The sequence below is a fragment of the Budorcas taxicolor genome, chromosome 12 (assembly GCF_023091745.1).
Source record: "Budorcas taxicolor isolate Tak-1 chromosome 12, Takin1.1, whole genome shotgun sequence".
In the NCBI taxonomy this organism is placed as follows: domain Eukaryota; kingdom Metazoa; phylum Chordata; class Mammalia; order Artiodactyla; family Bovidae; genus Budorcas; species Budorcas taxicolor.
Window position 1 is genome coordinate 35,542,215 of NC_068921.1, and position 12,543 is coordinate 35,554,757.

General features: G+C 39.5%; 1 protein-coding gene across 1 annotated transcript in view; it reads left to right on the forward strand.

Moving 5' to 3' along the window:
* Nucleotides 1-12,543, forward strand: part of ZDHHC20 (zinc finger DHHC-type palmitoyltransferase 20) — a 56,201-nt gene that overhangs the window by 31,838 nt on the left and 11,820 nt on the right. The window contains exons 5-7 of the mRNA XM_052650207.1: nt 3,601-3,670; nt 4,718-4,750; nt 5,352-5,472. Of these exons, the coding sequence (XP_052506167.1) occupies nt 3,601-3,670; nt 4,718-4,750; nt 5,352-5,472 (224 nt within the window). The remainder of the gene's footprint in view (nt 1-3,600; nt 3,671-4,717; nt 4,751-5,351; nt 5,473-12,543) is intronic.

The window sequence follows — 12,543 nt, forward strand, 5'->3', positions numbered from 1 at the left end:
TTTTGCACAACCAATATATTACTGTGTAGAATGAAACTATGGATTTCAGATCAAACCCCAGCTTTTTAGTTACTAGTGCCGTGAGAATCACTTAGACTTTCTAAGCCTGGTTTCCTCATTTTAAAATGAGAATGCTAGCACCTAAATCTCTGGAGGTATTCATAAATGAGACAAGCACTGAGTGCAGATCTTGGTGTATAGTAACACACTTTCAGTACATAAAAGCTAATTTAAAATAACCCTTCTTATGTTTAACTATAAAATGTCTAGTTCACAGCAGTTGTTAGTAGTTGTAGTTACATAGATTAGACATTTTTTTCTTTTTGTACATGCTGGGAGGCATAGCAGGATCTTAGTTCCATGACCAGAGATCAAACCCGTGTTCCCTACCATCCTGAAATAAAAGCTCAGAGTCCTAACCTCTGGACTGCCAGGAAATTCCCTAGATGTTTTTAACCCCAAGACCAAGATTCTAGAGGATTTATGAAGCTCTGAGATTATATACAGAATTTTAGGTACTTCTTGAAGTAGCCTGTTCATAGCAAGATCTGATGTTTCAGAGCAGTAACTCCAAAGAGTTGAAAGCCACTAAGGTAAAATCTTTACCCTTAAATCTTTATTACTCTTCATTCATTATAATGGCTTTCTACTAATCTGAATAATACCCTTCATCCGTTGACTATTACACCAGAATTATGCTGGGCACTTTATGGTGATCATTTACCCCTCAGAGCCACCCTGAGACAGTACTGTGCTTGTCCCCATGTTAGAGATGAAGGGGTGACACAGGTGAGGTCCCTAAAGTCCCTGAGTGGCAAGGTCTGGGATTCATGCCTTATCTTCTGACTGCAGACAGTCTCTGCCATTGAGCACTGTTTTATACTGCATTTCTACTGCTTAGAATCCCAAACATTGAGTTTTTCCTTTTTATGGAAATAATACCATACATCCTTTAAAAAACAAAATATAGAACCACACATCATATGAAGTGGACCTTTCCTAGACCAGAGATAGTGAATGTGATGGTGCTGCCTTCACAGCAGGGGTGGCGACTTTCACTAAATACCTTCCTGTGCTTTTTGAACTATGTGCCTAACAGAAGCAGAACCATGTGGACGTCTTATCTATTAAGGAAACAAAAACGAGTCTCCTAAAACTCCCCTGTCCACAGTCTGGATATGACCAGTGTTTCTCTCTGGCTCGTCCTGCACCATTACCCGGTCAGCTCTACTAAAACTCTGCTTCCTGCACCGTTCCCTGGGTCAGCTCTACTAAAACTCTCCTTCCCCACTTTATTTTCACATCTTTTTGTCTGCCTCAAATGATTGTTTTCTCCTCTCTAAATCTGTCAGCACTTTAAAATTTTAATTCGCTGTCTACCTCTTCAGCCGTTTGTTCACGTGAACAAAAGGTGATTTTTACAGTCTTCTCCAAACTTCTCAGCTTCTTACCTTGTTGATCCCAGCTTGCTGTCTGGTGGTTGTCTCTGTTGTCCTACAACCTGACTCGGTCCTGCAGCTCTGGCAGCTGGAGCTCCGCCTGTCTTCCTAACACAGTGAGCACCTTCCCCAGGCATTCAGTAGGTATTCGTGGGGTGAAGCTCTTCCTGGGTGTTCTCTGTAATGCCTGCTTATATATACACTTGAAAAATCTCCCTTTTCTCCTCTTCAGTAGTTTTCCCATTCTAGAAAATCTCATGGATGGAGGAGCCTGGTAGGCTGCAGTCCATGGGGTTGCTAAGAGTCGGACACGACTGAGCGACTTTCACTTTTCACTTTCATGCATTGGAGAAGGAAATGGCAACCCACTGCAGTGTTCTTGCCTGGAGAATCCCAGGGACGGGGGAGCCTCGTGGGCTGCCGTCTATGGGGTCACAGAGTCAGACACGACTGAAGTGACTTAACAACAGCAGAGCTTCACTTCATCTTTTATCAGAAATAATATTGTCATAACAATAATAATTGCTTTACTGAGAATTTGATAAGTTCTAGAAGATTTTTTTTTTTAATTTGCACAGTAGTCCACTATACTTCATATTATTTGCACTTAACAAAAGCAGAAATTGAGTCTTTTAGCAAGTAAGTTACTATCAAGGTCACAAGGGAGTAAGTGGGAGAGAACCAGTGTGAATCATGGTAGCTGAGTCTGGCTGCCTCTGGACTTGGGGCTGCCCTGCCAGTGTTCAGCTGTCCGCAGGCCTCTCCTTCTGGTGTCATCGTTCTTGTCTTTTGTGAGACTTGCATAGAGATCGCTGACCTTTGTCTTTCCTTCTCCCTGTTTGCTCCGCATAATCTTGCTGCTTAAACATTTCCAGCTGGTTTCTTCCTTCTGCTTGCAGGTGTACTTCAAAGTACATCTCCTCTTAAAAACAGCCACAAAGGTTAGGTTATGATGTGTTCCAAGTGCAACTCTGTTTTCTCTTCCCCATGATTCCAGGTCTCCTTGTAACTTGTCTGCACACCGGCCTCTTTTCCTTTCCAGGAGGTTCCAGGCAGCTGGCTTTCATTCTTCCTAACCAAGCTTAGTGGCTTTTTGTCAGTCTAGCTGCTTAAAACACTTTCCTCTTTGTGCTTTTCTGTTCTAGTTGTTTTTGCATTCTTGAATGTTTATTCTTCCTCCTACACTTTTTAACCCTGCCTCACAAGGTGCTTTTGTCCTGTTCTTTTCATATAGTTCCTTCAGCTGTTTTCAGCCGTGGGAGTCTGACACCACAATATTGTGGTGTTTAGTTTACTGTGTCTCAAATAATTTGTTTTCTGAATTGTTTTGAGGACTGAGTTAAACCTTTTTTTTCATATGAGTTAGCAGACTCAAGGCTGTGGTCACCCTAGCGCTCACTTGTTAGGCGGCAGGGGATGACAGCTGCACTTGGGGCCACACATTTACCATGTCTAGGAGTGAGGGTTTCAGAAGGGCACTGCCCAGCCCTCCCCCAGGGCCCCTGGAGACTGTCAGGGCTTCGCATTCACCTTGGCGTGTGTGCCCACTCGAGCTCCATTCTTGTACTTCCTCCAGCTTCCAAAGGACCGTGGTTCCTGAGTGACCTGTTGTCCAAATTCAAGCCAGACAAAACCTAACACCTTGGGGGCAGGAGGGAAGTCTGTTGTGTTCAACTGTATTTTCTCAGCATGAAGCAGTGTTTATCTCAGAGTAGAGACTGAATGCTTGTTGAAGAGCAAAAAAAAACACCTAACCCTCCTCCTGTACTCACCCCCTCAACCCATCAAGCTCATTTCTGTCACTGGCAACATTATTCTTCTGGCAAAACACCCTGGAAACTGCAGTTTTTCTGATTGCTGTGTTTACTTCAGTTTTTCTGTCTATTCCATCATCTAAGACTCTTCAAAAATCTTTTCAAAAAGTCTGTTTAGTTACTGGTATTATTTTTTAAATTATCCGTTGTCAGTTTCCCAGAATTGAACTTGATCTCAAATGTGCTGGAGAAGAATCCATTTCGGTGTTAATAAAATGAGAACTAAGAACAGATGTGCTCAATAAATTTAATGATAGTAACAGAAAGAAAAAAAAAGCAAATTTTATAGTCGTATTAACTCTAAAACATATATCCTTCAACAACTTCCTTTTAATTCTTAAATGTAGCCGTCAGATATTGTGAAAGATGTCAGCTGATTAAGCCTGACCGTGCGCATCACTGCTCAGCATGTGACATGTAAGTGCTCCTTGTTGGCTGTCATTCAACCCAGGACCGGAACTAGCGTGGGGAGGACAGGGGGAGAAACTTGCCCAGGACACTGCCTCGGCTCCTGGTACTGCTCTGTGTGCAGAGCTGACAGGAGTCCATACACAAGCCAGAACACTCGCTGAAGTCACCTCAGATGACAGTTCCTGCACCACTTAGATCTTTAAGTATGTGTACTACTTCTGCTTATATTTAAATGTAATATTGATGAGCAAGTAAGTACTACCTCCATGAGAAAGATAAACTTTATTTCCTGAGTTAAAAAGACCATGACAGTTTTCTTGCTTTTATTATTAATGTTGGTATTAAAACCTAACAAACCACAAAAATATTACTTTCAGTTACCACTTGTGAAGTTATTCCCCCTAAAATGTGAAAGATTTTATCTCTTATGCTCTTGTGAGAAGGTGGTATGTTGAAAGAAAGACTTAGTGTGGGAATCCCAGTGAGTCCTTGTACTTCAGTGAGGGAGGCCATTTGATTTTATTTATTGTCTAACTTTATGCAAATATCCATCGCATATACTGATGGAGGGACAAATGTGGGGATTTTTTTTTCTGATTATAAAATACAGTGGTTTTTATACATGGGATAGAATTGTAATAAATCTGTGGGAAGATGGACTGCCTACAAGCCCATTCATTGAACACTGTTTTATTTCCAAAGTTGTGTTTTTATGACTTGCATGTGTTTAAAAGAATTTTCCCTTTTGTCTTCCTCAGCTGTCTCTGTAAACTACATCTATCTACTGTTCCAAGTGCTATATGCATCTTATCTGTGTATTATTACAGTGTTGCTTGATGTAGTTCAAGGCAGCCAGCCACGTTCAGCTCAGTTCTCAGTATGAAAAATCACTGCCTCTTACCTATGTGAATTAACAGAAATTATCTCTAACCTAATTCTACTGGGTTGGTTTTCGTAAGATGTGAAAGGGAAATAAGTCCAAAAAACATGAAAATCAAATTAGAATTAGTGAAATTTTTTATATGGATTTTCTTCTGCTCCTTTGTTTCTTAGGTGTATTCTTAAGATGGACCATCACTGTCCTTGGTACGTATAAAACACAAAGGAGATGACATGAGGAGGGGAAGTGGGAAGGAGGGTATTTATTTCGAGTGATTGATCTCAGTGTTCCTAAATTTTGAAGGTCAATTTAATTACTCATAGATATCAAGATTAATGTAGTTTTATGTTTCTGTTTACATGTCTTTCTTTAAAAATATATTCTGGTGTTATTAACCCAAAAAATTTTACAATAAGAATTAACATTGAAATTCCAAATTCTTACAGAATTAATTTAAAACACACATCCACAATTAAGACACTGCCCCTTTCTTCTCAGATGAACCATTTATAGTTATAATGCTTTTACGGTTTTTGATATGTCCTATTTGTTTTCATCATGATTTAAAAAACAACAACAATAAATTTACCACCTTGGCCATTTTTAAGTGTACAAGTTCAGCAGTGTTAAGCATGTTCGCATTGTTTTGCGACTAGTGTCCAGAACTGTTCATCTTGCAAAACTGATACTCTGTCCCCATTAAATAGCTCCCTACTCCCCTCCCAAAAGTCCCTGGCAGACACCATTCTAGTTTTGTTTCTCTAAGTTTGTCTTGTTTTTACAGTGTGATTTTGTTTATTCCTCTAGGGTGAATAACTGTGTGGGATTTTCTAATTACAAATTCTTCCTGCTTTTTTTATTCTACTCTCTGTTATATTGCCTTTTCGTGGCTACAACAGTTTTACAGTACTTCATAAAATTTTGGACGGTAAGTCTTTTTTGTATCTTAAACATGTATTTAAGATTTTTAAGATGGTATTTCATGAATAATTCCTTCATTCTGTATTATAAGTAGACAATACTTAATTGTACTAGTTAGAATTTATAATGGCTCAGAAGACAAATGGGGTTAAAATTTCCCTTCCTATATACATGTTTATTTGTGAATAAATGAGTATTACACAGGACATAGTGAGTTTCTTTTAGTAATTCAGACTGTTTTCAACCATACTCTTAACAATGGGCTATCAGTTTTAGGGAAAGAGTTCCTTTCTTTGAGTTGATGAGACTTAGTGAAGTTTTTACAGTAATAAAATTGAAACTCCCAGCCTCAGATAACCATTTATCTGTTTCCTGTCTCTATAGATATTAATCATTTTCCTACTGTGAGTGGCAAATGTTTTCCCATTTTAATTGATGTCTTATAACTCCATTTTGTTTTTACTAAATCAGTTTTATATTTTTAAAGTGGTACTTTTAAATTATGATTTCTGGCTTTATTTTAGTCACTGTAAATTTATACAAATATTCATCCAACTTTTCTTCTAGCATTTTTTTTTCCCTTCATTTAAGTCTTTAATTTTGAAGGTGGGGGTTATTGTATTTGAAGGTGCTTTTGTATTTACTCTTCTTAAAAACCCTATGAAGGTATTTTAAAATGTAGGTTTTATTTTTATTCAGGTGTGGTGAAACTGACAGATCAGGAGGTGATAACCTTTGAAAAGATAGCTTGTTACTCAGTTCCAAGGGAGGATTCCCACTACACTCCGCAGGCCCTCATGGGGAAGCACCAGAGTCGCTCAGGAAGTCGAAGGCACAAGAACCAGAGCCTTCACTAGTGTCCATGGGAGAGGCACAGTGAGGCAGGCTAAGTGCACATAGGGTTAGCTAGTTTGAGCCACCTCAGTGGTCTCTGGGGCTCCAGGCAGTCCCTTGTTTGCTGTGAGTAGGGCCGGGTAGTATTGCCCACTGGACTGTGAGAGCCAAGTAACCGGAGGAGTTTTGGAGTGTGGGCTCTGGACCAATTAGTTTGTATATAGTTTGAGAAGTGCATTCCTTGCTGTCTCTTTTAAGAAACAGATAGCCCTGGGAGAGGCACTCTCTCCCCAGTCAGCTAGGATCCAGATGCTTGGAGCATTGAGGCTGAAGAGAAGAAGAAAATATAGTTAATGCAGAAGGAGCTCTTATTTGTCCAGCTTTCAGAGTTGTAAACTGAGGTTGGAGAAGTTAGGTAAATAAAGTGAAGGTTGAATCAGTGCCAGATGAATGAAGTCCAAATTACAGAGTGTCACATTTCTTTACCAGAAACTTCAGCAGTGTTTGCATGTAATGATTTGTTAATGAAAAAGTAAATATTGTCAAACTTTTTAAGATTCATGATGAGTAGGGAAAGACTAATAACTTAAGTCTGCTTTTCTCTTCATTCTTCAACAGTTACTATGTGCCAAGCACATATGTTCTAGGCATTTTGGTTATATCAATGTACAAAGCAGACAAAGAATTCTGTCTTCGTAGAACTTACTTTTGAGAGGGACTAAACAAACAGTAACCATAGTAAATAAGGAAATTGTGTTATATACTGGAAACTAAATGCTATGGAAAAAAGTAGATCAGGGTAAAGGACTTAGCAAGTGTGTGGGGCAGGTGGGTATAATGGGCAGGTTATAGTACTAAAAAGATTGATCACGGCAGACCGCAGTAAGAAGATTAGATTTGAGTGAGACTTGAAGGAAGTTAGTGGATATCCGAGAGAAGATTATTTGTGCACCCAACAAATGAGCATGTAAATATATAAAGTAAATATTAACAGAAGTAAAGGGAGAAATAAGAGCAAGACAGTAGACAGAAATAAAGGGTGAAAGTAAAGGGAGAAATAGCAAGATCACAGTAAGGGCCTTTGATCAATGGATGGATCATTAGACAAAAATGAAATAAAGAAGTATTAGACTTAAATGACACTTTAGTCCAGAGGGACCTGATGGACAGAGCACTCTGTCCACAAGCAGCAGAATGCATGTTCTTCTCAAGTGCACATGGGACATCCTCTGTGATAGGTCACAAAATGTGTCTTGTCATTTTAGGAATATTGAAATGATAGCAAGCATCTTTTCTAACCACAATGGTATGAAACTGGAAATCAATTTTAAGAAAAATAAACTGGAAAATTCACAGATAGATTGAACAACATGCAGCTGAACAACCATTTGGTCAAAGAAGGAATCAAAAACTATTAAGACAAATGAAAATGGAAATACAACATAAAAAGAGATCTGGGATGCAGCAGAAGCAGTTCTAAGAGGGAACTTCATAGAGAGAAACCTATGTTAAGAAGTAAGAAAGGATCTCAAATAACCTAACTTTACACCTCAAGGAACTAGAAAAAGAACAAAGCTGCAAGTTCATAGAAGGGAGGAAATAACAAAGATCAGAGTGAAAATAAGTGAAATAGAAACTAGGTAGCTAAAACTAAGAGCTGGGTTTCTTAAAGAATAGAGAGACCTTCAGCTAGTCTCACCAAGAAGAAGAAAGAGGGGACTCAAAAGAGGAGACGTTACAGCTGATAAATACAAAGGGTCAAAGAGACTTCTCTGAACAACTATATGCCAAATAATTGGACAACCCAGAAGAAATGGATAAATTTCTAGAAACAGACAACCTACCAAGACCAATCATGAAGGAAGAGAAAATCTGAATAGACTGATTAATAGTAAAGAGATTGAGTAATCAAAAACCTCCGAAAGTTCAGGACCTCTGGCTTCACAGGTGAACAGCCTACACTGATCCAGCTCACACTCTTTCCAAAAGTAGACAAGAGAACACTTCCGGGCTCATTTTATAAGGTCAATATTATCCTAATACCAAAACCAGACGAGGTCACCACAAGAAAATTGCAGGCTAAAATGCCCATTGAACATAGATTTTTTAAAATCCTCAATAAAATATTAACAAGCCAGATTCAACAATACATTAAAAGGACCACATGCACCCTGATCAAGTAAGATTTATTCCAGGGATGCAAGGATGGTTCAGCATCTGTGGAGCAGTATGTGTGATACACCCCATTAACAAAATGAAGGATAAAAATTATATGATCATCTCAATAGACACAGAAAAAGCATTTGACAAAATTCAAGATCCACTTATGGTAAAAACTGTCAACAAAATTAGTATAGCGGGGACGTACCTCAGTTTAATGGCCATATACTGACAAGCCTACAGCTGACATCATACTTGGTGGTGAAAAGCTGAAAACTTTCCTCTCATATCAGGAACAAGACCAGGATACCCACTCTTGCCACTTTTATTCAACATAGTATGGAAGGTCTTAGCCAGAGCAGTTAGGCAAGAAAAAGAAACAAAATGCATCCAGATATGAAAGGAAGAAGTAAAGCTGTCTCCGTGTGCAGAGGACATATTATGTTAGAAAATCCTAAAGACTCTACCAAAAAAAAAAAACCTGTTAGCTAATTAATAAGCAAGTTCATTGAAGTCTTATGATACAAAACTGATGTACAAAAATCAGTTGCATCTGTGTACACTAATGACAAATTTTTAGAAAGAGAAGTTAAGGAAACAGTCCCATTTACAACTGCATCAGAAAGAATAAAATACCTTGGAATAACTTTAACCAAAAAGATGAAAGATCTATACACTGTAAAGTATTAGTCATTGATGACAGCAACTGAAGAAGACCCAAATAAATGGAAAAATAATCTGTGCTCATGGATTGAAAGAATTAATATTGTTTAAAATATTAATACTATATATCAGTTAGTTCAGTCGCTCAGTCATGTCCAACTCTGCGACCCTATGAATCACAGCACACCAGGCCTCCCTGTCCATCAACAACTCCTGGAATTCACGCAGACTCACGTCCATCGAGTCAATGATGCCATCCAGCCATCTCATACTCTGTCGTCCCCTTCTCCTCCCGCCCCCAGTCCCTTCCAGCATCAGAGTCTTTTCCAATGAGTCAACTCTTTGCAGGAGGTGGCCAAAATACTGGAGTTACAGCTTTAGCATCATTCCTTCCAAAGAAATCCCAGGGCTGATCTCCTTCAGAATGGACTGGTTGAATCTCCTTGCAGTCCAAGGGACTCTCAAGAGTCTTCTCCAACACCACAGTTCAAAAGCATCAATTCTTCAGTGCCCAGCCTTCTTCACAGTCCAACTCTCACATCCATACATGACCACAAGAAACACCATAGCATTGACTAGATGGACCTTAGTCGGCAAAGTAATGTCTCTGCTTTTGAATATGCTATCTAGGTTGGTCCTAACTTTCCTTCCAAGGAGTAAGCGTCTTTTATTTTCATGGCTGCAGTCACCATCTGCAGTGATTTTGGAGCCCCAAAAAATAAAGTCTGACACTGTTTCCACTGTTTCCCCATCTATTTGCCATGAAGTGATGGGACCGGATGCCATGATCTTTGTTTTCTGAATGTTGAGCTTTAAGCCAACTTTTTCGCTCTCCTCTTTCACTTTCATCAAGAGGCTTTTTAGCTCCTCTTCACTTTCTGCCATAAGGGTGGTGTCATCTGCATATCTGAGGTTATTGATATTTCTTCTGGCAATCTTGACTCTAGCTTGTGTTTCTTCCAGTCCAGCTTTTCTCATGATGTGCTCTGCATATGTTAAATAAGCAGGGTGACAATATACAGCCTTGACGTACTCCTTTTCCTATTTGGAACCAGTCTGCTGTTCCATGTCCAGTTCTAACTGTTGCTTCCTGACCTGCCTACAGATTTCTCAAGAGGCAGGTCAGGTGGTCTGGTATTCCCATCTCTTTCAGAATTTTCCACAGTTTATTGTGATCCACACAGTCAAAGGCTTTGGCATAGTCAATAAAGCAGAAATAGATGTTTTTCTGGAACTCTCTTGCTTTTTCCATGATCCAGCGGATGTTGGCAATTTGATCTCTGGTTCCTCTGCCTTTTCTAAAACCAGCTTGAACATCAGGGAGTTCTCGGTTCACGTATTGGTGAAGCCTGGCTTGGAGAATTTTGACCATTACTTTACTAGCATGTGAGATGAGTGCAACTGTGCAGTAGTTTGAGCATTCTTTGGCATTGCCTTTCTTTGGGAATTGGAATGAAAACTGACCTTTTCAGTCTTGTGGCCACTGCTGAGTTTTCCAAATTTGTTGGCATATTGACTGCAGGACTTTGACAGTATCATCTTTCAGGATTTGAAACAGCTCCACTGGAATTCCATCACCTCCACTAGCTTTGTTCGTAGTGATGCTTTCTAAGGCCCACTTGACTTCACATTCCAGGATGTCTGGCTCTAGATGAGTGATCACACCACTCATACCAATGTTCCCTTGGTATCTCTAATTTTCTTGAAGAGATCTGTAGTCTTTCCCATTCTATATATATAAATACTACCCAAAGTAATCTGCAGATTCATTGCAATCCCCATTAAAATTAAAATTCCAATAACGTTTTTCCAGAAGTAGGACAACCCTAAAATTTGTATGGAACCACAAAAGGCTGCAAATGACAAAAACAGTCTTGAAAAAGAACAAGGTAGAGGTATTTCGCTTCCTATATTACACATCTGTAGTAATCAAAGCAGTATGTTATTGGCATAAGAACAGACACATAGATCAGTGGAACAGAATAAGAGCCCTGAAATCAACCCAAGCATCAATTAATTTATGACAGGGAGCCAAGGATATACAATGGGAAAAAGACAGTCTGTTCAGTAAATGGTTTGGGGAGACCTATACAGCCACATGTGGAATAATGAAACTGAGCATTAGTCCTCCATCATGGACAAAAGTCAGCTCCTAAAGACTTGAACATGAGAGCTGAAATTGTAAACCTAGAAGACATGGGGGCGAGCTCCTTGACCTCAGCCTTGGCAGTGACTTGTGTGGATTTGACACCAAACATAAAAGCCACAAAAGGAAAGAAAACTCAGCAAGTGAGACCACATCAAACTGAAAGCTTCTGTACAGAAAAGGAAACTATTAACAAAATAAAAAGCCTACTGGATGGAAGAAAATATTTGCAAATTATGTATCTGATAAGGGATAATATCCAAAATATATAAAGAACTCACAGCTTAATAGCAAGAACAAGACAAAACAGCCAGATTTAAAATGGTCAGAGGGTCTGAATAGACCTTTCTCCAATGAAGACATAGATAGCCAACAAATGCAAGAAAAGATGCTCAGGATTACTAATCATCAGGGAGATACAAGTCAAAACCACAGCAGCAGGATTTCCCTGTGGGTTGCAGTAGCTAAGACTCCACACTCCCAATGCAAGGGGCCTGGGTTTGATCCCTGATCAGGAAACTAGGTCCCACATTCCTCAGCGAAGAGTTCACATGCCACAACTAAAGATCCTGTGTCCCACAACTAAGACCTGGCACAGCCAAATAAATAAGTGAAAGTATTTTTAAAAACCTTATACCTGTTAGAATGGCTGTTATCAAAAAGACAAGAAATAACAAGTTTTGGCAAAGATGGGGAGAAAAAAGAACCCTTGTGTGTTGGTGGGAATGTAAATTAGTGCAGCTATTATGAAAAATGGTATGAGGAATCCTCAGAAAATTAAAATTAGAACTATCGTCTCACATAATCCAGAAATTCTGCTTCTCGGAATATATCCAGAGGAAACGAAAACACTGACAAAGATACCTGCACCCCTGTGTCACAGATTATTTACAACAGCCAAGACGTGAAAACACTGAGGTTTACATTGGTGGATGAAGAACTTGTGGTATAAATATGCCATGGAGGATTTCACTTTTAGTCCAGTGGATAAGAATCCACCTGCCAATGCTGGGGACAGGGGTTCAGTCCCTGGCTCAGGAAGATCCCAAGTGCCATTGAGCAGCTAAGCCCGTGTGCCACAACTGCTGAGCCCATGTGCTGTAGCTGTTGAATCCCACACATCTAGAGCCTGTGCTCCCCAGCCAGAGAAGCCACCGCAAATGAAAAACCTGTGTACTGCAGTGAAGAGCAGCCCCCACTCACTGCAACTAGGAAAAGTCCAGCAAGGAGCCAGCACAATCAAGAATAAACAAAAATTTTTAAATGTGCAGTGGA